We start from the raw sequence: 22597 nt of genomic DNA, 5'->3' as shown, positions 1-22597 counted from the left end.
TAAGACATTAAAAAAATTGCAGACATTGAAGGCATTAAAAACTGAACAGAAGTCTGTGTTGCAAATTGAAAGCCCTGATGATAACTTAGTGTCTGGCTTTCAAGAAGGATAAAGCAAATTACTGAACCCAGAATGTGGACAGGGAATTTCTCTTTTGTTTACAATTCACAGCCACCAGTATTCAAAAGCCAGGTGGCTTGGCAGCAATTACTAAAGTTGCTCTTGATAAAGTTAACCAGACCTAACAATCTGTGAAGCATTTGGTCCCATCACATATATTATCTCAGGGATTAGACTATGCACAATCCAATACAGATTTTGGAAAGCAACATGAAAAATGTAGAACCACAATATAGTCTTCTGGCCAAGAATACAGAAAAGCTGCATTGCTTAAGCAAAATGAAAATAAAGATATTTTACAAATATTGAGAGAATATTATTAGTAAATTAAATCCTCATTTAAAAGACAGTTGAGACTTTCAGAACTCACACTGCATTTTAAATTTAAATGACCGCATGGACTAGGCCATAGAATATTACCATCACAATATGAATAATTGCAAAATGTCTCACAAGAGGAAGAATGTTACAGTGCGTAATACATTTGTTCTTCAGTTGTTTACAATGGTGCAATTTGTTATATTTTGATATCAATAAGGAATAAAAATCATTACTGCTCTGTTTTTTGGGGGAAATATCATGAGTACTGGCCTTTACAAGACAGTTGTGTTTAAAACAGACTGAAAAGGAGATGGAGATGGAGTCCTGCTAAGAACACCTTTGCTCCAAAATATGAACATGTGATCTGGTTGCCAAGAGGAAGAAACTCAAATAGAAATCTGAAAATTTCCTCCCAATGCTTTTATATCCTTCCTTAAATAAGCTGACTAATATTGTGCATGATACTTCAGATGTGCTGTCATCAGTACCCTCTATAACTGAAGATCAACTTCTTTACTTTTGTATTTAATTTCCCTTGCAATAAATGCTAACATCCGATTAGATTTACTCAATACTTGCATGCATGAGGACACCCAGATCTCTACAAACTCTCACCATCTACATAATATATTTCTTTGTTATCCTTCCCGCCAAAATAGACAATTTTATATTTTCCCATATTATACTCCATTGGCTGAATCTTTGCCCCTTCACTCAAAAAATCTCTATATCATTTACTTTTGTCTGTATAAAATATAAGAATAAAAGAAATAAGCCCATTGAGCCTGCTCACTATTCAATAAGATCACGGCTCATCTGTTCTTGGACTCAGTTCCACTTATCCTCCCACTCACCATAACCCTTAATTCCTTTCCTGTTAAAAAATCTGTCTATCTTTGCTTTAAAAACATTCAACGAGGTAGCTTCATCTGCTTCATTAGGCAGAGAATTTCACAGATCCACAATCCTTTGGGAGAAGACGTTCCCTCCTCAACTCAGTCCTAAATCTGCTATCCCTTATTTTGGGGCTATGCCCTAGTTCTAGTGGATACAACCTCTCTGCTTCTATCTTATCTATTCCTTTCACAATCTTATATGTTTCTATTAGATCCCTCCTCATTCTTCTAAATTCCAATGAGTATAGTCCCAAATGTACTCAGTGGTTAGCACTACTGCCTCACAGCACCAGGGACCTGGGTTTGATTCCAGCCTCAGGCAACTGTATGTGTGGAGTTTGTTCCGATTTCCTCCCACGGTCCAAAGGTGTGCAGGTTAGGCCAATTGGCCATGTTAAATTGCCCACAGTGTTTAGGGACATGGAGGCTAGGTGCATTAGTCAGGGGAAATGTAGTGAAATAGAGTAGGGGAATGGGTCTGGGTGGGATATTCTTCAGAGGGTAAGAGTGAACTTGGTGGGCCAAATGGGCTGTTTACACACTGTAGATATTCTATGATTCTATGATAAGCCAACCCTCTCAATTCTGGAAGCAACCTAGTGAACCCTTCAGCGCCAGTACATCCAGGTTTGGCAATGAAGGACAATATTCCATTTGCTTTCTTAGTTACCTGATGCACCTGCAAACTAACTTTTACTGATTCATACATAAGGACACCCAGGTCCCTCTGCACAGCAGTGTACTGCAAGTTTTCACCATTTAGATGCCTCCAGCATCTGCAGTCTTCGCTTTGTCCCACCATTTAGATAATCGTTAATTTTGCTGTTATTCCAACTAAAATAGATGACCTCACATTTACTAACATTGGATATGGATCCTGTAAGTGAAGACAGTTTTAGTATGAAAGAGAAAAATGTGGCAGCGCAGGCTTGGAGGGCTGAAGGGCCTGTTCTTGTGCTGAGTTGTACTTTGTTCTTTGTACTCCACCTGCCAGAGCCTTGCCCACTCACTCAACCTAACTATATCCCCCTGCACACTATGGCAAATAAAGAACATGAAAGCATGGAAATGGTTAAAGCATGAAGACCACTGACAATCTGTGGTCTGTGGAAGGCAGGATGGGATAAGAATAGTGGAATGCTCTTACACCAATTAGCAGAGTAAGGTTAAGGCTGAAAGATCACTATGGCAAGATGAGATAACACAAGAATCAAGCAAGTTAAGTATTATTATGACAGGATTGGGACCATAAATATTTGGGACATGACATTAAAATATCTAATTAATAGTTAGCAGAGTCAGCTTAAGACAGGAGACTATTGTAATAGATGGAATAGCTAAATATCTATCATGACAGGTTAGTCTGGGATGGAAATTCACTGTTGCAGAGTTAGCAATAAATATCTAACCATAACATTAGAATAACCTTAAGTAGAATGTACAACTAAAGAGATAATGGGAACTACCATTACTGGTTTATTGTGTAGCTACAGTGAGGTACTTTGGTTAATATAGTTGGACATGCTAATAAGCTAACAGAAACATGATTAAAAAAATATAAAAATCCAGGGACCCTGGGGTTCATGGGCATTCGAGAATCTGCTTTCTCAGTGTCATGGTTTTTTGTTTGCAAATAAAAGACCTACTTCTTGACGAACTCTCTGTGTCTCCTGGTGATTCTCTATATTTTCTCCACAACAAATTTGGCGCTGCGAGCAGGGTCGTGCAGAGACCCACCTGGACAGAGGGCAGCAGTAACAGGGCGCTTCTTGGTCCACCAGGGGCATTCCCGAGACTGACAGAATAAGGGTACTTAACAAAAAAAGGTTCGCATTTTTGCTGAATTCGGACTATATTTTGTTGGCTTGGAATGGTCCTTGGGCACATGGAGATGCGGGAACCTGCCGGAGGGGCTCTTCGATCCAATATCCAAAGGCAAGAGATAAATTGTTGCTGAAGGAGACGTGGAGAATTGGTCAAGAAAACTGCGCAGTGGGGTAGGGGGTGAGTAAGAATAAAACGTAGCAATTGTCTGAGTAAAAAGTCCACGGTGGTGTATATAAGACCCTATAGATAGATTTGGCAGAATAAAGAAGGGGAAATTGTTTTATAAGACCCGATAAAAAGACAGGGCAGAATAAAGAAGGGGCAATTGTTTTGTAAGACCCTATAAATAGATAGGGCAGAATAAATATGGGGAAATTGTTTTACTGGAAGCACTGGTAGACCTGTTTAGAACGCCGGCAGATTGGTAGTGGATGATTAAAAGTGAAATAGCAGAGAATAGTCATAGTGTTATAATGTTACTAGACTGTTAAATGTTATAGATAAGGCCTGTAGGATAATAGGACTTTTGGAAATGAACAAAGGGTCTGTTTAAGTAAGGCTCTGGCTGACAGAGATTGAATTACAGCCACGTTCTTGGCTGGTGTGTGTGTGTGTGTGTGTGTGTGTGTGTGTGTGTGTGAGATAGAGAGAGAGAGAGAGAGCAGCTGTAGCTTGCAGAAATTCTGTGTGTGTGTGAGAGAGAGTTTATAGTTTAATCTTTGTGATCTGATTTGTATGCATAATTGTTTGTTGGTGGTTAAATGTTTGTGTTTTGTTTCCCTGGAGCTCAAGATCCAGGAGTATTTTGATTTTATTTTACACTGTTAGAATTTAAGATTTTTTTTTGAGAGAGAAATTTCTTAAGAAACTGTTAGTGATTGGTGCATTTTGAAGGTGAAGTGTTAGATTGGTTTAGACTGAATGAATGAAAATAGGTTGTGTGTATTAACTAACTGCAATTGAGGACATTTAGGATTGATAGAAGGGACAATTGCAAGTTATAAAGTTAGGGATTGCTTATACTACTGACAAAGCCCTACCAGACTTGAATGGTATGAGGAAGTGATTTATGACAGCAAAGATAATACATTAGCTGGACTGAAATATATGTTAGAATGGATAAAGGCACTGCAGTTGAGAAACTGAGTAAGAAATTTCTAGTGGCAAGAAATGATATTGTAAAAATTTCTGAGAAATGGGAAAAAGGAACTAAGGATTTATTGACTAAAAGGCCAAAAGAAGGTACCTTTGATATACATATGTGCAATGAGATGGAAGGACTAATTAAGAACTATAAGCCTCAGGCACGGTGGCACAGTGGTTAGCACTGCTGCCTCATAGCGCCAGAGACCTGGGTTCAATTCCTGCTTCAGGCGACTGACTGTGTGGAGTTTGCACATTCTCCCCGTGTGCTCCGGTTTCCTCCCACAGTCCAAAAGATGTGCAGGTCAGGTGAATTGGCCATGCTAAATTGCCCGTAGTGTTAGGTAAGGGGTAGATGTAGGGGTATGGGTGGGTTGCACTTCGGCGGGGCGGTGTGGACTTGTTGGGCCGAAGGGCCTGTTTCCACACTGTAAGTAATCTAATCTAAAAGATAAATCTAAAAATAGAAGCCAAAAAAAGGATCTGGAGATGGAAATACTGAAACTTTTCGGGAAAGAGGGTGAGGAACTGAAGGTAGCTTGTCAGGCACCTGTGGTGACTAGGAAAGCTGCAAAAGAACAAGCTGAGCAGTTTCAGGAAACAGAAAAGCAGGAATCAGCCCCCCGCCACCCCCCCCCCCCCCCACCACCGCCGCCTCACCCAGATGTGGAGGAGTTGAATAGACTTCCTCCCTACTCAAATGAAGAGGCAGTGAAGCAGTTTCCAGTAATAAAGGGAACATTAGAAATAGAAGAACAGTTAGAATAGGATGGAAGTGCGGAAGACAAAAATGAACTGAGGGAAAGAAGAGAAAGAAAGAAAAGGGACAGGCAGGAGCAAATAGAAGCCATACGAGGAGAGCAGGAAAAGCTGAAATATGAGATTAGTGTGCTGCATGGGCTAAGGAAACAAAAAGCAATTGAGGAATACTCAATGCAATACAAAAGAAGGGCTGAAGAGAAAAGCAGTGAAAGTGACACAGAGCAAGCAGAAAGGGATGATGAGAGACAAGGAAAGAAAAAGGCCCCAGTACCTAAAGAATGGGAGGAATTAGAAATAGCATCGGACTCAGAGCCTGAGGAGGGTTTATTGAGAAGTAGTGTCGGTCAATGGAAAAAGGCCAACAGGGAAAGATGCTACCACTCCTTATAAAAGAGGGGAGAAACCCACAATGCATTCCTTGGGGAACTCAGGATCTGGAAGGGCTGAAGAATGCGCTGCCCTGTTTACATGAAGGAGCAGGAAAGTGGATCAGGGCTTTTGAAGATGAAACCACAGGGCGATTGCTGGCTATAGGAGACTTGAAGGCACTGGTGAGGTTGGTAGGGCTCCCGAAGTTAAAGGAAATAATGATCTGAGCCCGTTTGAAAAATGCGGCAGACAATCCAATGATTGACGGAGTCGGGTTTGATCGAGTGAGACATAATGTATGGCAGGCCTTAAGAGTCTGTTATCCACCCAAAATGGACCCCCAGGCTCTGAGGGGGGATCCACTGGGAGAAAGTGAAAACCTGGCTGGATACTTGGAGAAACAGTTAAAGAAGTGGAGACTGGAAACAGAGCAAGACATAGAGACTAATCAGTTGCTGACCACAATGTTCCAAAATTCCACCATTGAGGCATTGCCTTCCCAAGTCAGGTCAAGACTGGAGGAGGTGGTGGGTCTGACATCATCAATGAGCCTAAAAATGTGTTGCTGGAAAAGCGCAGCAGGTCAGGCAGCATCAAAGGTACAGGAGAATCGACGTTTCGGGCATAAGCCCTTCTTCATCAATGAGCCACCAAGAATTTAGAGATCATGTAGCTCATGCAGTTGAAAGGTTTCGAAAAGACAAAAAGAAACTGTCTGAACAGCAAAAGGAGGCGCAAAGGAAGCTGGCGCAAATGCAGCTCAAAGAGCTTAAAAAGAAAGAAAAAGAGAAGGCTAAAAAGGTGTTGCCAATAAGAACTGACACAGTAATGAACACTGGAGTGAACCAAGTACCAGCACAAGGGGGGTCCTATCAGGTAGCCAGACAGGGGCCAGAAAGTCCCTTGCCAGCAATGGAGGTTTTTAGAGAAGCTTTCCCGCAGGTGACGTATCCAGGGCAGGGCAGATTTAAACAACAGCCTAAACAAAACTGGGGTCCCCAAGGGGACTAAGGGGGACTAAGGTACATGATAAATAATCAGGCACAGAGGGGGCCAGAAATGATGTGCTGGGGAAGCCACCAACCAGGCCACTTTAGGAGAAATTGCCCTTATTGGATCGGGCCCCTCTCTGTGCTACAGCAGGCCTAGACAGTGGGAATCCCCAGTGGCCACTTCCCAGACACCTACAGGCCCAGCAGGACCTGTTAACCCGTATGGAATGTGTTAGGGATGCCCTGAGAACCTGGATGGGTAGGGGCACTTGTAGTAGCATGGGAGGCTGATCAAGAACCAGTAATACAAATTAATATAGAAGGGCGGCAGACACCGGTGATGATAGATACTGGAGCTACATAAACTTGTGTAGAGCTGTGGTATGCCTCTCACCTTCCCATGTCAAGTAAATTTATTAAAATTGTAGGGTTCTCAGGGAATTCAGTTAACTCAATTTACAGCTCCAGTAAGATTAGAAATGGAAGGTAGGGAGATAGTTCTGCCAATATTAGTGCCTAAAGAGATGCCAATTAACTTGTTAGGTGGGGATACTTTACTACAATTAGAGGTAAGATTGGAGTGCACACAGCAGGCTTTGGTCGTAGAAAAGGCCAATACACAATGAGTGATGCAAGAAGTTAAAGATATTAATGTTTATTGGATAGGGGATATAGCAAGTAATATTCAAGACATTTGGGAGATGTGGGAAGCAGAAGTGTTGACGATGTTGACTAAAGCAAGACCACCTAAGTCTGAGCTGCACTGTACAGTGATATTTGAGTCTCAGATGAGGTGTTAAAGAGGCAGTGGCAGCGGGAAGTCACTACTCTCTAACATTCGAGAAGTGAAGGGGAGCAGGGAATGATCCTGCAAATAGAGAGAAATGCGTTCCTGGAAAAGTGGTATAGTATATCAGGCGCCGCACCACATGTAACTTTACTAGTAATAAGGGGTATCAATCTAAAGACTTAGGACCTATGGCCAGGCATGTAGAAACAGTGAGTGTATGGCATATCCTCACGACAGGGGCTTGGGAATCTGGGGATGGCAGCTATATTAAAATCCTAGCATGCTGCAACTTGACAAGGAAACCAAACGAAGTCAAGGTAACACCCCAGCAAAGCATGCCAGTGACAGTGCAGACGATCAATATGGTAATGAGCAATTGGATGCATTACTAGCCACTTTGTGATCGCAGCATGATATAGATCTGGGGAGAGGGAAATCAGCAAGCCAGGTGGGAGTCAAGTTGAAACCAGGAGCTGGGACAGTAGTGAAATTTCTGACAAATTAAGGTATCCCAAGGTTTGGTATACCATTGGAGATCAGCTTAGACAATGGGTCTGTCTTCATTCAGAAAGTAGTTAAGTTGGTGCTGCAGTCTTTGAGAATCAAACAGAGGTTTGGGTGTGTGTATCATCCCCACTCACAGGGTATGATGGAAAGGAACAATGGGACATTGAAAGCCAAATTAAACACCAACCTTAGATTAGATTACTTACAGTGTGGAAACAGGCCCTTCGGCCCAACAAGTCCACACCGACCCGCTGAAGCGCAACCCACCCAGACCCATACCCCCTACATTTACCCCTTCAGCTAACACTACGGGCAACTTAGCATGGCCGATGCACCTAACCTGCACGTTTTTGGACTGTGGGAGGAAACCAGAGCACTCAGAGGAAACCCACACAGACAAGGGGAGAATGTGCAAACTCCGCACAGTCTGTCGCCTGAGGCGGGAATTGAACCCGGGTCTCTGGTGCTGTGAGGCAGCAGTGCTAACCACTGTGCCACCATGCCACCCACCTTAATTGGGTTGATGCACTGCTGCTGGCGCTAATGAGTTATTGCATGCAGACTAATCACATGACCAATCTAACACCGCATGAGATGCTCACAGGTAGACCTATGCCAGTGCCCAGGTAGAGAGGCCCATACAAAGGGCCTAGCTTGGAGCGGTTAAGCTTAGAATTTAAGCAATATATGCAGCAGCTAACTATGATACATGAGACTATCCACCTGCAGGAAACACAAAGGGAACCAACACCTGTCAATGAGGAAGGACCTATTAAACCCGGGGATTGGGTGTATGTGCGGGTTTTTCAAAGACGCTGGAATGAGCCGAGGAGAGAGGGACCCTTCGTAGTGACCTAAGGCATCACAGACCACCATCCAAGTGGAAGGATGACACATATGGTACCACCTTAATCATTGTACTAAAGCTCTCTCACCAGCACAACTAACTGGGGTAAGTGGAGCTGAGGCTGAGGAACTTGGACACGGGCAGGCTACACAGGAGGCTAGCACCCCTCAATAGGGTTCCGAACAAGGTACAAGTGAAGTTCTTGGGGATACTGATCATTCCAGAAATGATTGTGATGGAGATGTGGAGCATAGTTCTCCTGGCAGCAGGGATAGGGAAGACATGGGGGATGCCCTGATACCCCCCTCTCTGATGCCCGACCTGCATACTCTGACTTGGAGATCAGTAACTTGGCAGACCTGGACTGATAATACCAGGGTCATTCAGGCTGGGAGGCAAAGACATATTAGAAGTGCAGACCTTGCTGCCCTAACATGGGTACATGCCCATGACAATCACTGGTATCAATGGGCAAACTATACGGCTGTAATGATGGCTAGACAGGACTGTTTCTTGTGTACTAACGCAACCCCCTCATACTATGTTGTCCCCATGTCTTATAAGTCGACCACCTGTACTCAATGGCCTTTGCAGCACGCTAGCCGACCTCTTAATCCGGATGATTTATCAATTTACAGGCAATTGCATTGCCCGTTTTAGTGCCTTCTACTTCAGACCTCTACATTCTATCAGCAGGATGACATGGGCAGGCAGTAACTCCAACGGTGGTGTGGCTATAGTACCCAATGGTCCACCAATAAGACTAATTACACGTTCCCCGTGGCTGCTTTCAGGATACGGGAAGGGTTGAGTTTTAAATGCTTTAAGCAAAATGGCTCCACACCAGTAGGCTATTTTAAGGGTCTTTGTGGGAATACGATTGAATTAGAGGTGGACACCACATTTGGGGCTGTTTTAAATTCTCAACATGTCCCACTGGCAGATACGCGGTGGCTGTGTGATAAGAAAGGGGGGCTGCACCCAACGCTGCCGCTGACTGGAGTGGCAGCTGTGCCGGTGTAATGCTCCTACACGAGGTAGTTATATTGCCAGACATGCAGCTTGATGCTACATCACAGTCAGCTTTGCGCCGAACTAAGCGGTGGTATATCCCTGATCTGACAATTCGGATTGATAGCATAGGATAGCCAAGAGATATTCCTAATGAGTTTAAGGCCCGCAATGAGATTGCCACAGTCTGGGAGGCTCTCAGCCCAGTGATAGGGGTTAGCAAGAATGCTGAATGGATTAATTACATTTATTACAACCAGCAGAGATTTATCAATTATACTGATGATGCCCTTGTGGCCTTGGGAGAACAATTGGATGCTACTATCAAAATGACATGGCAAAACAGACAGGTTTGTGTGATGTTTGGGGAACATTGCTGTACCTTTATACCTAACACCACTAGCCCTGGGGGATCTTTTACTAAAGCAATGAAAAAGCTAAAGACTCTAAGACAGGAGCTAAAAGACAATGCGGGGTTTGGTCATCAGGCTTTTGATTGGCTAAATAATATATTAGGGTTTTGGGCAGCATGGTTTGTCAAGATTGGTCTTATTGTAGGTGCAGTTTTTCTTGCTGTTGCCTTTGTCTTTTGTTGTGCTTTACCTTTTATTAAGTCCTTTTTAGTTCATGTCACTATATGGCAACTTGTGGTCATTTCAGCTACCCCAGGAAGTGCCTGCACCTCTGACGGAACCCCACCACTCTACTATTATGATCTGATAACTGCCACGGTGCAAGGAATATGTCCATGTGGAGACATCAATGATACTTCTGAAGAACGCACGGGTCATAGATTGTGATGAATCTTGGATTTCTTTTCCTGTTCTGGTTATTGGAGGACAGGTTTTTGGCCTAGGAATGGAGGAATGACCCTTTAAGTCTCAGACTCTGAAAATTATTTAGTCCGTGTTGGGACCTACATTGTTTGTATTGGGCACAAGAGGGGCTGAGCTTATTGTCTTCTTTCTCTAGGTGAGACCAGTAGGTCTCAAAGGGGGGAATTTGGAAAATAAAGAACATGAAAGCATGGAAATGGTTAAAGCATGAAGACCACTGGCAATCTGTGGTCTGTGGAAGGCAGGATGGGATAAGAATAGTGGAATGCTCTTACACCAATTAGCAGAGTAAGGTTAAGGCTGAAAATATCTTTGGCGAGATGAGATAACACAAGTAATCAAGCAAGTTTCTCTGTTAAGTGTTATTATGACAGGATTGGGACTATAAATATTTGGGACATGACATTAAAATATCTAATTAATAGTTAGCAGAATCGGCTTGAGACAGGAGACTATTGTAATAGATGGAATAGCTAAATATCTATCATGACAGGTTAGTCTGGGATGAAGATCACTGTTGCAGAGTTAGTAATAAATATCTAACCCTGACATTAGAATAACATTAAGTAGAATGTACAACTAAAGAGATCATGGGAACTACCATTACTGGTTTATTGTGTAGCTACAGTGAGGTACTTTCCTTAGTTGGTAGGATTAGGGAAAACCCTAAGGCTTTCTATAGGTATGTTAGGAATAAAAGAATGACTAGGGAAGGAATAGGTCCAATCAAGGATAGTAATGGGAAGTTGCGTGTGGAGGCTGAAGAGATTGGGGAGGCGCTGAATGAATACTTTTCGTCAGTATTCACTCAGGAACAGGACATTGTTGTCGATATGAATACTGAGGCACGAATAAGTAGAATGGATGGCTTTGAGATATGTAGAGAAGAGGTGTTGGAAATTCTGGCAAGGGTGAAAATAGATAAGTCCCCTGGGCCTGATGGCATTTATCCTAGGATTCTCTGGGAAGCAAGGGAGGAGATTGCAGAGCCATTGGCCTTGATTTTTGTGTCCTCTTTGTCGACAGGAGTAGTGCCAGAGGACTGGAGGCTAGCAAACGTGGTTCCCTTGTTCAAGAAGGGGAGTAGGGATAATCCTAGTAACTATAGGCCAGTGAGTCTCACTTCTGTTGTGGGCAAAGTCTTAGAGAGAATTATAAGGGATAGGATTTATGCACATCTGGATAAGAATGATGTGATCAAGGATAGTCAGCATGGTTTTGTAAAGGGCAGGTCGTGCCTCACAAACCTTATTGAATTCTTTGAGAAGGTGACGAAGGAGGTAGATGAGGGGAAAGCGGTAGATGTAGTATATATGGATTTTAGTAAGGCGTTTGATAAGGTCCCCCATGGTAGGCTACTGCAGAAAATACAGAGATATGGCATTGAGGGTGAGTTGGAGGTTTGGATTAGGAATTGGCTCTCTGGAAGAAGACAGAGGGTAGTAGTTGATGGCAAAGATTCATCTTGGAGTGCCGTCACTAGTGGTGTTCCGCAAGGATCTGTTTTGGGACCATTGCTGTTTGTCATTTTTATAAATGACCTGGAGGAAGGGTTAGAAGGTTGGGTGAGCAAGTTTGCGGATGATACGAAAGTCGGAGGAGTTGTAGACAGTGAGGAAGGATATGGCAGGTTACAGCGGGATATAGAGAAGCTGCAGAGCTGGGCAGAAAGGTGGCAAATGGAGTTCAATGTAGCTAAGTGTGAAGTGATTCACTTTGGTAAGAGTAATAAAAAGATGGATTACTGGGCTAATGGTAGACTACTTGGTAGTGTGGAAGAGCAGAGGGATCTTGGTGTCCATGTACACAGATCTCTGAAAGTTGCCACCCAGGTAAATAGTGCAGTGAAGAAGGCATATGGCGTACTGGCTTTTATTGGTAGAGGAATTGAGTTCCGGAGTCCTGAGGTCATGCTGCAGTTGTATAAGACTCTGGTGCGGCCGCTTCTGGAATATTGTGTGCAGTTTTGGTCGCCATACTATAGGAAGGATGTGGAGGCAGTGGAACGGGTGCAGAGGAAGTTTACCAGGATGTTGCCTGGTATGGTAGGAAGATCCTATGAGGAAAGGCTGAGGCACTTGGGGTTGTTTTCTTTGGAGAAAAGAAGGTTTAGGGGTGATTTGATAGAGGTGTACAAGATGATTAGGGGGTTAGATAGGGTTGACAGTGAGAACCTTTTTCCGCGTATGGAGTCAGCTATTACAAGGGGGCATAGCTTTAAATTAAGGGGGGGTAGATATAGGACTGATGTTAGGGGTAGGTTCTTCACTCAGCGAGTCGTAAGATCATGGAATGCCCTGCCAGTAGCAGTAGTGGACTCTCCCTCTTTATGGGTATTTAAGCGGGCATTGGATAGGTATATGGAGGATAGTGGGTTAGTGTAGGTTAGGTGGGCTTTGATCGGCGCAACATCGAGGGCCGAAGGGCCTGTACTGCGCTGTATTGTTCTATGTTCTATGTTCTATGTACTGTGATTAATATAGTTGGACATGCTGATAAGCTAACAGAAACATGATTTAAAAAAGATATAAAAATCCACGGACCCTGGGGTTCATGGGCATTCGAAAATCTGCTTTCTCAGTGTCGCGGTTTTTTGTTTGCAAATAAAAGACCTACTTCTGTGTCTCCTGGTGATTCTCTATAATTTCTCCATAACAAGACTTTCAGTGTTCTCTGTATACTTTGCTCTATTACTCATCTTAGTATCATCTGTGAACTTGACACACTATATTTGGTCCCCAACTCTAAATCATCTGTGTAAACCTAAGTACGGTTTTTGGAATTCTGAGATGTAGATTATCTGGGGATAAATTCAGTAAGCTATCAGCCTTCAATGCGTCAATTTCCCCAACATCTTTTCTCAACTAGTACAGATTTGCTCCAGCTCCTCCCTCTCAATAAACCCAGTGTTCCCCATCGTTTCCGGTATGTTATTCATGTCTTCCTTTATGAAGACAGAAGTTAAGTATAAAAATTAGTTTGTCAGAAATGTCTTTCTTCTCCATTGTAAAGTCACACATTTCTGACAGTAAGAGACCAATATTAGTTCCATCAGTCTTTTTCTCTTTACATACTATAGAAACTTTTACAGTGAATTCTAAAGATCACTGTAAGCTTACTCTCATTTTCCCTTTCTTAATCAATCCCTTTGCTGATTTTTAAACTTTTCCCAATCCTCAGGTCTTTTGTTTTTCCTTACTTTAGAACATAGAACATAGAACATAGAACAATACAGCACAGAACAGGCCCTTCGGCCCACGATGTTGTGCCGAACTTCTATCCTAGATTAAGCACCCATCCATGTACCTATCTAAATGCCGCTTAAAGGTCGCCAATGAATCTGACTCTACCACTCCCACTCCCACTTTCTGGGAGGAAAGTAAGTTGTGAAGACGACATAAGTAAAGAAGTAATAATTGCTACAGTAACTTAGAAAAAAGTAGGTAATTGAACTTAATTATACGCCATGATCGTAATGAATGTGGGAGCAGACTCGAGGTGTGGAATGACCTACTCTTGCTCTTATCTGCTATAGTTCATCTCATCAGCAAATTTGGTGACCATATATTTAGTCCTTTCATTTAAATCATTGATATAAATTGCAAATAGTTGAGGCCCCAGCACCAATCCCTGTGGTACCCCTCTTGTCAACCTGAAGTATGCCTATTGGTTCCTGTTAGCCACTTTTCTTTTCATGTCAATATACTACTCCCTCCACTATGAGCTTTTATTTTCCACAATAACCAACAATGTGGCACCTTTATCAAAAGTCTTCTGGAAATCTATGTACAATACATTCATTGGTTCCTCTTTATTCACAGCATATTTTACTTCCTCAAAGGACTCAAATATATTGGTCAAACATCACAAAATCATAGAATCTCAACAGTAAGGAAACAGGCCATTTGGCCCACACCGATCCTCCAAAGAAAAACCCACCCAGACCCATTCTCCTCCCCGAGTACCTTCATTTAGCCCCCAAAAAATGCACCGACCTAAATATCCCTGAACACTATGGGCAAGTTAGCATGGCCAATTCACCTGGCCTGCACATCTTTGGACTGTGGGAGGAGACTGGAGCACCTGAAGGAAACCCACGCAGACACTGTGGGAATGTGCAACATGACGACAAAACGATGTGAACTCAGCCTGATTACATTGAAGTTGTCCGAATGTCCAGTTGCAAATTATTTAGTAACAGCTTCTAACATTTTCCCTAAGACAAAGGATGTGGGCTGAATGGAACAAATGTTGAAAGACATTAGAAGCTTTTCTCCCCGAGAGCCAGGGAGAAATGAGCCTGCAGGAAACCTAACAGTTACTTTGGAAATGCCTTGTAATGTTAAATGTTGCCATAAAGAGAAAGCACAGAGATATATCGCTACCTGAGAAGCTACCTTTCACAGGAACATAGGAATAGGAATCTGCAATTCAGCTCACCAAACCTGTACAACTATTTCATACAATCCAAGCTGATCAATCTTAATGCCTTTTTAATCACACTATCTCCATAATAACTTTTCAGGCAGAATAGTGTATGGAACCAGCTGCCGGAGGAAGTGGTAGAGGCTGGTACAATTACAACTTTTAAAAGGCATCTAGATGGGTATATGAATAGGACGGGTTTAGAGGGATATGGGCCAAACGCCTGCAAATGGGACTAGATTAATTTAGAATATCTGGTGGGCTCGGAGAAGTTGGACCTAAAACTCTGTTTCCGTTCTCTGTGACTCTATAACCCTCTGACTGTTGCGGGTGGAGAGCTGTCCCAGGGTGTCAGTCCCGGGTAGAGAGTTATTTACCTGTCCAGGGCAATGGCCGTCATTGAGTATATGCTGGCGAACACGGCAGTGATGGGCAGGAGGTTTTGGAAGCGGCAATAGTGCGGGCCGAAGTACCAATCGTTGTGCACGGCGTAGATGAAATTGAAGGCGGTGTTGAACGCAGCCATGGAGGCGTCCCCCACCGCAAGGCTCAGCAGAAAGTAATTGGTGACAGTCCGCATCCTCTGATGAGCAAGAATAATCCAAACCACGATCACATTGCCAGAGACAGCAGTCAAGATGATCACTGAGTAAGCGATTGCCCAGAGACCCACCTGCCAGGCTGGCTGGGCAAATGCATTGGCCAAGGTGCCGTTGGCACTGACCTCAGACTCATTCAGATCCGCTTCTGTCTCGCCGTTCATCCCAATTTCACTCCCAGCCTGAGCTCTCACCGCCTCCACACTTCACAACTCCCCCTATACAGACCAACTGCGTCCCGACACAGACGCAAACCCCCTGTCCCAGGCCAGAACCAGACCCCTCCTCCCAACCCTCGTCCCAATATAGACCCAAATCTCTTGTCCTGCCCCTGTGCAGTCCCAAGCCCCGCGTCTCTATGCAGACCCAAATCCCCTCGTCCCTAATACAGACCTAAACACCCCGTCCTATACAGACGTAATTCCACCATCCCTACACTCACCCAAACTCTCTGTCCCTATTTGGAGCCAAACTTCCCAATCCACTTCACTAGCGAGACCCAGCTCCAGCCCCCTATCCCGCAAAGACACAGCTCACTATTTCAGAGACCCAGCTCACGATCACAGGACCCAGCTCACTAAGAGAGCCAGCTAACACTCAGACCCAGCTCACTAATCACTCAGAGACCCAGATCACTATCACAGAGACCCAGCTCACTATCAAGATGACCTGATAAGGGATTTCCAGCGAACTTTCTCACAATCCCAAGATCTGCAAATACCAAGGCGTGGCGATTACTCTCCCAAATGTCTAACCAGCGACGAGCGTTGATGAGAGCAGTGCTTGCAGGAACGGTTTCCTGGTCCAGCTGCTAGGAGTTGCAATGTGTGTATATCCGAGGGGCGGAGCAATGGGCTTGGTGACATTCACTCCAGACAGATCTCACACAGTCTTCCCCAAGTGCAGCTTGACCAAACTGACAGACACTGACATAAGCTATCCCTTTCTTCAATCAGTCTGGACATTGTCAACGTTTATTCTGTTAATGCCCACGTTACAATGACCTTGGACGGATTTTCCCCATTTGAAGTACAATATTGGTAGAACTCACGTATGGCAATTAGCGACATTTCCACAACTAGACAGTTTTAAAACAGATAACAGTTTTAATTTGTGAGATTACTGTCCCTGTCTTGCGGCGACGCCCTTTGTACAGCAGGTTGGCCAGCCCCTCACTATTGTGGGAAAGTTATTGGAGATACTTAGACCACGCCCCGAATTATTCTTTCTCTGTACTAGCGCCTGGCCTTGTTTGAAATGAACTAATCAGCGTCGAGGAATAACACGAATAACGTTTCAGTTGGAAAATTCCAGATTGTATATGATTTTATGAGAAACAGCTCAAGAAAGCATTTTAATTTGCCTGTCTGGGAGTGTTTGACCAGATGGTACAAAGTGAGCATTGCTCAAATCTAACCTGGCCGGCCCTAAGGACCTTAAGGTAACTTGCAACAAATATGCATTCCTTTGAAAAATAAACCTCTATAGTTTTTTGAACATAACTAACAACAGAAATTTAAAGAAGATATTTATAAAGTTGGCTGATGACTGGGAAATTTTTATGATGCAACAAAGGCTGGCCAAAAATTAATCATTTTTAAAAATAATATATGGCATTAAGTTGGAAAATTAGCGAAAAGCTGCTCGAGAGAAAAGAGAAGCCTGGGTCTCATTGAAGCAGAAACGTGAAATTATCATGTGGGACACGGGAAGTAAGGAGACATTAAACAAATACTGTGGCTTGCACCCCATGCTGTCTTTGTGAGGGTCAGAGCAGTTTGTAGCTCTCCTATGACACGATGTCCCTCTTTTCCTGATCTGCCTGCTCAAAATCCTTGGAATCTTGGTCCTGATGAGTCCTGACTGGATTTCTGCAGCATTCTGGCATTGGAATAAATGGTGTACAAGAGTCAGTTTCTGTGTACGCTGTGTGTGCGCGTGTGGTGCATCATTAGTTTGCCGAGATTACATGATAAGAAATGGGTGAGGAAACTGTGGATTGAACACTGTGAAGGGGTTATTATGTGTCGGGGTGGTGGACTGTCTGTTGCGGCGGGAATGTTAGCGTGGCTTATGTGTTTATCATGCTATCACTCGACCTGAAACGTTAACTCTGATTTCTCTCCACAGATGCTGCCAGATATGCTGAGTTTTTCCAGCAATTTCTGGAAACATTTTGGTGACTATGACCTCACTAATATCTGGGTGGACTGCTGTGAAATATTTAGTTTTTGTCTTGATCACATCTGTTACTTAATGTGTTGAACCACAATGTTTTAGTGTTCACCCATATTTAAATAAATTGCGCAATTATTATAGACAAGAGACCCTTCAATATTTTGAGGTAAACAATGGATGAAATATCAATGCTTTGAAATTGTTGAGTACAGAAAAAGCGTCAGGCATTAATGAAGTAACAACAGAACATCTGGAAACACATGGAGAAAAATAATTTGTAGGAATGAATGATGGGAAATGTCTGATTTTTATGAATATTCATGTTATTTAGGAGCAACACCAACTTCTGCCAACAGCTCATTTCTTAGGAACTTTAAAATAATGACATATGGGATTGGTCACTTTTCAGAAACGTTTAAAACAAAGACTAGTCATAGAGTCAAAGAGTCCGACAGCACAGAGGCAAGCCCTTTAACCCAAACTGAACCCTGCCGACTAAATGTCAACCTACACTAACCCCATTTCCCAGCACTTGGCTTACATCCTTCTAAGCCTTTCCTATCCACATATTTGTCCAATTGACTTTTAAATGTTCTTAATGTACCCACCTCAACAATTTCCACTGGCACCTCATTCCACCCTCTGTGTAAAGAAGTTACCCTCAGGTTCCCTTTTATTCTTTCCACTCTAACATTAAACTCAAGCCCTCTAGTCTGAGTTTCCATAACCCTGGAAAAAAGACTGAGTGCAATCACCCTATCCATGCCTCTCATGATCTTATACACTTCTATAAGATTCCCCCCTCAGTCTCCTAAAGACTCTTAGCTTGTCCACCTCTCCCTATAACTCAGACCGTTGAGTCCTGGCAACATGCTTGTACATTTCTTATACTCTTTTTCCATTTTAATAACATCCTTGCTATAGCAAGGTGACCAAAACTGAACAACATACTCCAAGTGCGACCTCAACAACATCGTTTTCTTTTTTTTTTCCTTTTGGGGCAGCACGGTAGCACAGTAGTTAGCACTGCTGCCTCACAGCACCAGGGATCCAGGTTCAATTCTTGCCTCGGGCTACTGTCTGTGTGGAGTTTGCACATTCTCCCCGTGTCTGCGTGGGTTTCCTCCCACAATCCAAAAATGTGCAGGTTAGATGAATTGGCCATGCTAAATTGTCCATAGTGTTAGGTGAAGGGGAATGGGTCTGGGTGGGTTGCTCTTCGGAGGGTCGGTGTGGACTTGTTGGGCCGAAGGGCCTGTTTCCACACTGTAAGTAATCTAATCCAATCTAAGTGCAAGATACTTCACACAGAGGGTGGTGGGCATTTAGAACACGTTGCCAGCAGTGGTGGTAGAGGCAGGCACAGTAGGTTCATTTAAGATGCGTCTGGATAAATGCATGAATATGTGGGGAGTAGAGGGATACAGACACTTAGGAATTGACTGACATGTTTAGACAGTACATTTAGATCGGCTCAGGCTTGGAGGGCCAAAGGGCCTGTTCCTGGGCTGTAAATTTTCTTTGTTCTTTGTTCTCAACTTCCTTATTCAACTACTGATGAAGACTAAGATTAGAGTGGTGCTGAAAAAGTTTCTCCAACATCACTCTAATCTTGACTCTAATCTCCAATATCTGCAGTACCCACTTTTGCCTACTGATGAAGGCCAGTATGCCAAAAACCTTCTTCACTGCCCTGTCCATACACTTTCAGAGAACCATACACCTGAACTCCAAGGTTCCTCTGTTCCACTACACTCCTTCATCATGACACTCCTTCATCAAGACATTCTGAAATGCAAGACCTCACACTTATCTATATGAAACTCCATTTGTGATTTCTTGGCCCACTTCCCCAGCTGATCAAGATCCCGCTGCAATTTCTGATAGCCTTCCTCACCGTTCACAATACTGCCAAACTTACTAATCATGTCTTGTACATTCTCATCCAAATCATTGATTTCGATAACAAACAGCAATGGGCCCAGCACCAACCCCTGATGCACTCCACAAATCACAGGCCTCCAGTCCAACAAGCATCCTTCCACTATTACCCTCTGCTTCTTACCATTAACCCAATTGTGTGTCCACCTTGCCAGCTCCCGCTGGATTCAATGCAATCTGACCTTCCAGAGCAGCCTAATCATGTGAAACTTTATCAAAGGCCTTACTGAAATCCACTTAGACTATGTCCACCTCCCCGCCCTTGTCAACCTTCCTGGTCACTTCATCAAAGAACTCTTAACAAATTTGTGAGGCATGTTCTCCCATGCACAAAGCCATGCTGACAGCTCCTAATCAAACCCTTTCTTTCCAAAAGCATGTATATCTTATCTCTCAGAATCTTCTCAAGTAACTTACCTACCACAGATGTTAGGCTCACTGGTCTATAGTTTCCATGTTTTTCTTTGCAGCCCTTCTTGAATAAGGGCACAACATTCACTGCCCACCAGTCTTCTGGGACCTCACCTATGGCTAAAATGTCAGGGACCCCGCAATATCTTCTCTAGCCTCTTGCAGTGTTCTTGAATATATCTGCTCAGGACCAGGAGATTTATCCATCTTCATACATTCTAAGACATTCAATACTTCCTCTACTGTGATATGGATTGTCCCCAAGACAAGACCACTAACTTCCCCAAGATCCCAAGTCTTCATGTATTTCTTCACAGTAAACAGAGGAGAGATATTCACTGAGGACCTCACCCATCTCCTGTGGTTCTACACATACGTGTCCACTTTGGTCCTTGAGGGACCTAGTCTCTCTCTCTCGTTATTCTTTTTTCTTTAATATACTTAAAGAACTATTATGGATTCACTGTAATCTTCTCAACCAAGGCTATCTCATGCCCCCTTTTCACTGTCCTGATTTCCTTCTTCAATAAACACCTGTATTCCCTATATACTTTCAGGGATTCCCTTGATCCCAGCTGCCTCTACCTAAGCCATGTCTCCTTCTTTTTTCTGGTCAAAGCCTGAATATCTCTTGTCATCCAGGGCTTCCTATTCCTGCCAACCTTGCCCTTCAGCCTCACAGGAACAGACAGACCGTGAACTCTAGGAGAAAGTGAGGTCTGCAGATGCTGGAGATCAGAGTTGGGAGTGTGTTGCTGGAAAAGCACAGCAGGTCTGGCAGCATCCAAGGAGCAGGAGAATCAACGTTTCGGGCCAGAGCCCTTCATCAGGAATGAGGCTGGGAGCCTCTGGGGTGGAGAGATAAATGGGAGGGTGGTGGGGCTTGGGAGAAGGTAGCTAAGAGTGCAATAGGTGGATGGAGGTGGGGGTAAAAGTGATAGGTCAGAGAGGAGGGTGGAGCAGATAGGTGAGAAGGAAGATTAACAGGTGGGACAGGTCATGAGGACGGTGCTGAGCTGGAAGTTTGGAACTGGGGAAGATGGAGGGGGGATGGGAAATGAGGAAACTGGTGAAGTCCACTTTGATGCCCTGGGGTTGAAGGGTCCTGAGGCAGAAGATAAGGCGTTCCTCCTCCAGGCGTTGGGTGGTGAAGGAGTGGTGATGGATAAATTTTTTTTCAAAATATTTATAATCTCTCAGAGGTCCAATGTGTTGTTGCAACAATATTCTGTATTGCAGGGGCTTTGTGTCAGTTGTTGCACTCTTCTCAAATCTTCAGACCATCCCATTAGTCGATGTCTGGTTTCCAGGTTGGATCCTCCGTCAGTCTGTGAGACTCTTGGCTTTGATTAGTCACTGTGCCAGTCCCTGTCTCTCCCCCTGTGCTTCACCGCCTTTTGAGCACTTGGGTTTTTCCCTCAGCTCCTAAGCCTGCCCAACTAGCTACCTAATGAAGGAGAAGCACTCCTAAAGCTAGTACTTCCAAATAAACCTCCTCCAGCCCCACAGCCAACAGTGGCCACATTCCAGACCTTGAACTCTAACTATCTCACTTTTAAAGGTCTCCCATTTGCTGGAGGTTTCTTTGCCTGCATATAAAGTACTCCAATCAACTAGCCTTCTGAGCACTTCTCCTTCGTCAGGTAGCTAGTGGGGCAGGATCATAAGATGCAGAATCATAGCACGAGATATGATATATCGTATCAGCTGCATGATATTGCAATCCTGTGTTATAAATTCTGCATCTTATGATCCTGCCCCACCAGCTACCTGACAAAGGAGCAGCACTCCGAAAACTAGTACATTCAAATAAATCTGTTGGACTATAACCTGGTTTGTGTGATTTTTAACTTTATCTTAAAGTTAATATAACCATGGTCACTGGTCTCAAAGTGCTCCTCCACTATCATCTCAGTCACCTGTAGTGCCCTTTTTCCCAACAGTAGGTTGAGTTTTGCCCCTTCCTGAGTAGGATCCTCGAAATACTGCATGAGCAAACTTTCTTACATGAAACTATTCTTCCAGAACAGTGACCTAATCCAGTATGTGTCAAAGAGGAGGGAGTGCCTGCAGTATTAATGTAAGATTAGTTTTATTCTAATGGTTTACAAGAGCTGGAGTAAACATTGAAGGCTTGTTTTAGTTCAGGATAATCAAGAATTGATTTTAGCTTAGAAAACACAGAAATTGAAAGCTTTTCACATGGTTTGGTGAAGGCCTGACTGGGGTCAGAAGCAAAGATAGTTTGTTTCCTTGAAAGGAGTGTAGATCAGTTCAGAGAACTGTTTTACTCAGTAGAAAAGTTTTGCTTGTGAAAATTACAAACAAGGACTGTTTGGTCAGAAATGTGTAGATTATTCAAAGCAGTGCAAGTCTAAGCTGTCAGTTTTGTGAGTATTCATCTAAGAAGACTTCACAGTTCACATGAAAGGATTTTAAAGAATCAGCCATTGTGAACTTAAAGATTTGATATAGAGGGGTAATTTTTCTGGATTTGAATCTCTAACAGATAGTGTCAAGAAATGGGATGAGACTTTGCTTTTAAGATTTTTCAAACTATGTTCTGTATTTAAATTGCATGCCTTTTTTTGTTTGTATTGTGTAAGAAACTAGTGCTCAGTT

General features: G+C 43.4%; 1 protein-coding gene across 1 annotated transcript in view; it reads right to left on the bottom strand.

The window, feature by feature from the left end:
- tacr2 (tachykinin receptor 2) overlaps positions 1-15609 on the bottom strand; it is a 102252-nt gene extending 86643 nt beyond the window's left edge. The window contains exon 1 of the mRNA XM_072558014.1: positions 15224-15609. Within this exon, the coding sequence (XP_072414115.1) occupies positions 15224-15609 (386 nt within the window). The remainder of the gene's footprint in view (positions 1-15223) is intronic.
- Between the last annotated feature and the right edge of the window lie 6988 nt (positions 15610-22597).

The sequence above is a fragment of the Chiloscyllium punctatum genome, chromosome 38 (genome assembly GCF_047496795.1).
Source record: "Chiloscyllium punctatum isolate Juve2018m chromosome 38, sChiPun1.3, whole genome shotgun sequence".
Classification (NCBI taxonomy): domain Eukaryota; kingdom Metazoa; phylum Chordata; class Chondrichthyes; order Orectolobiformes; family Hemiscylliidae; genus Chiloscyllium; species Chiloscyllium punctatum.
The sequence above is the reverse complement of the archived record's forward strand: the minus strand, read 5'-3'. Positions and strand labels throughout refer to the sequence as shown.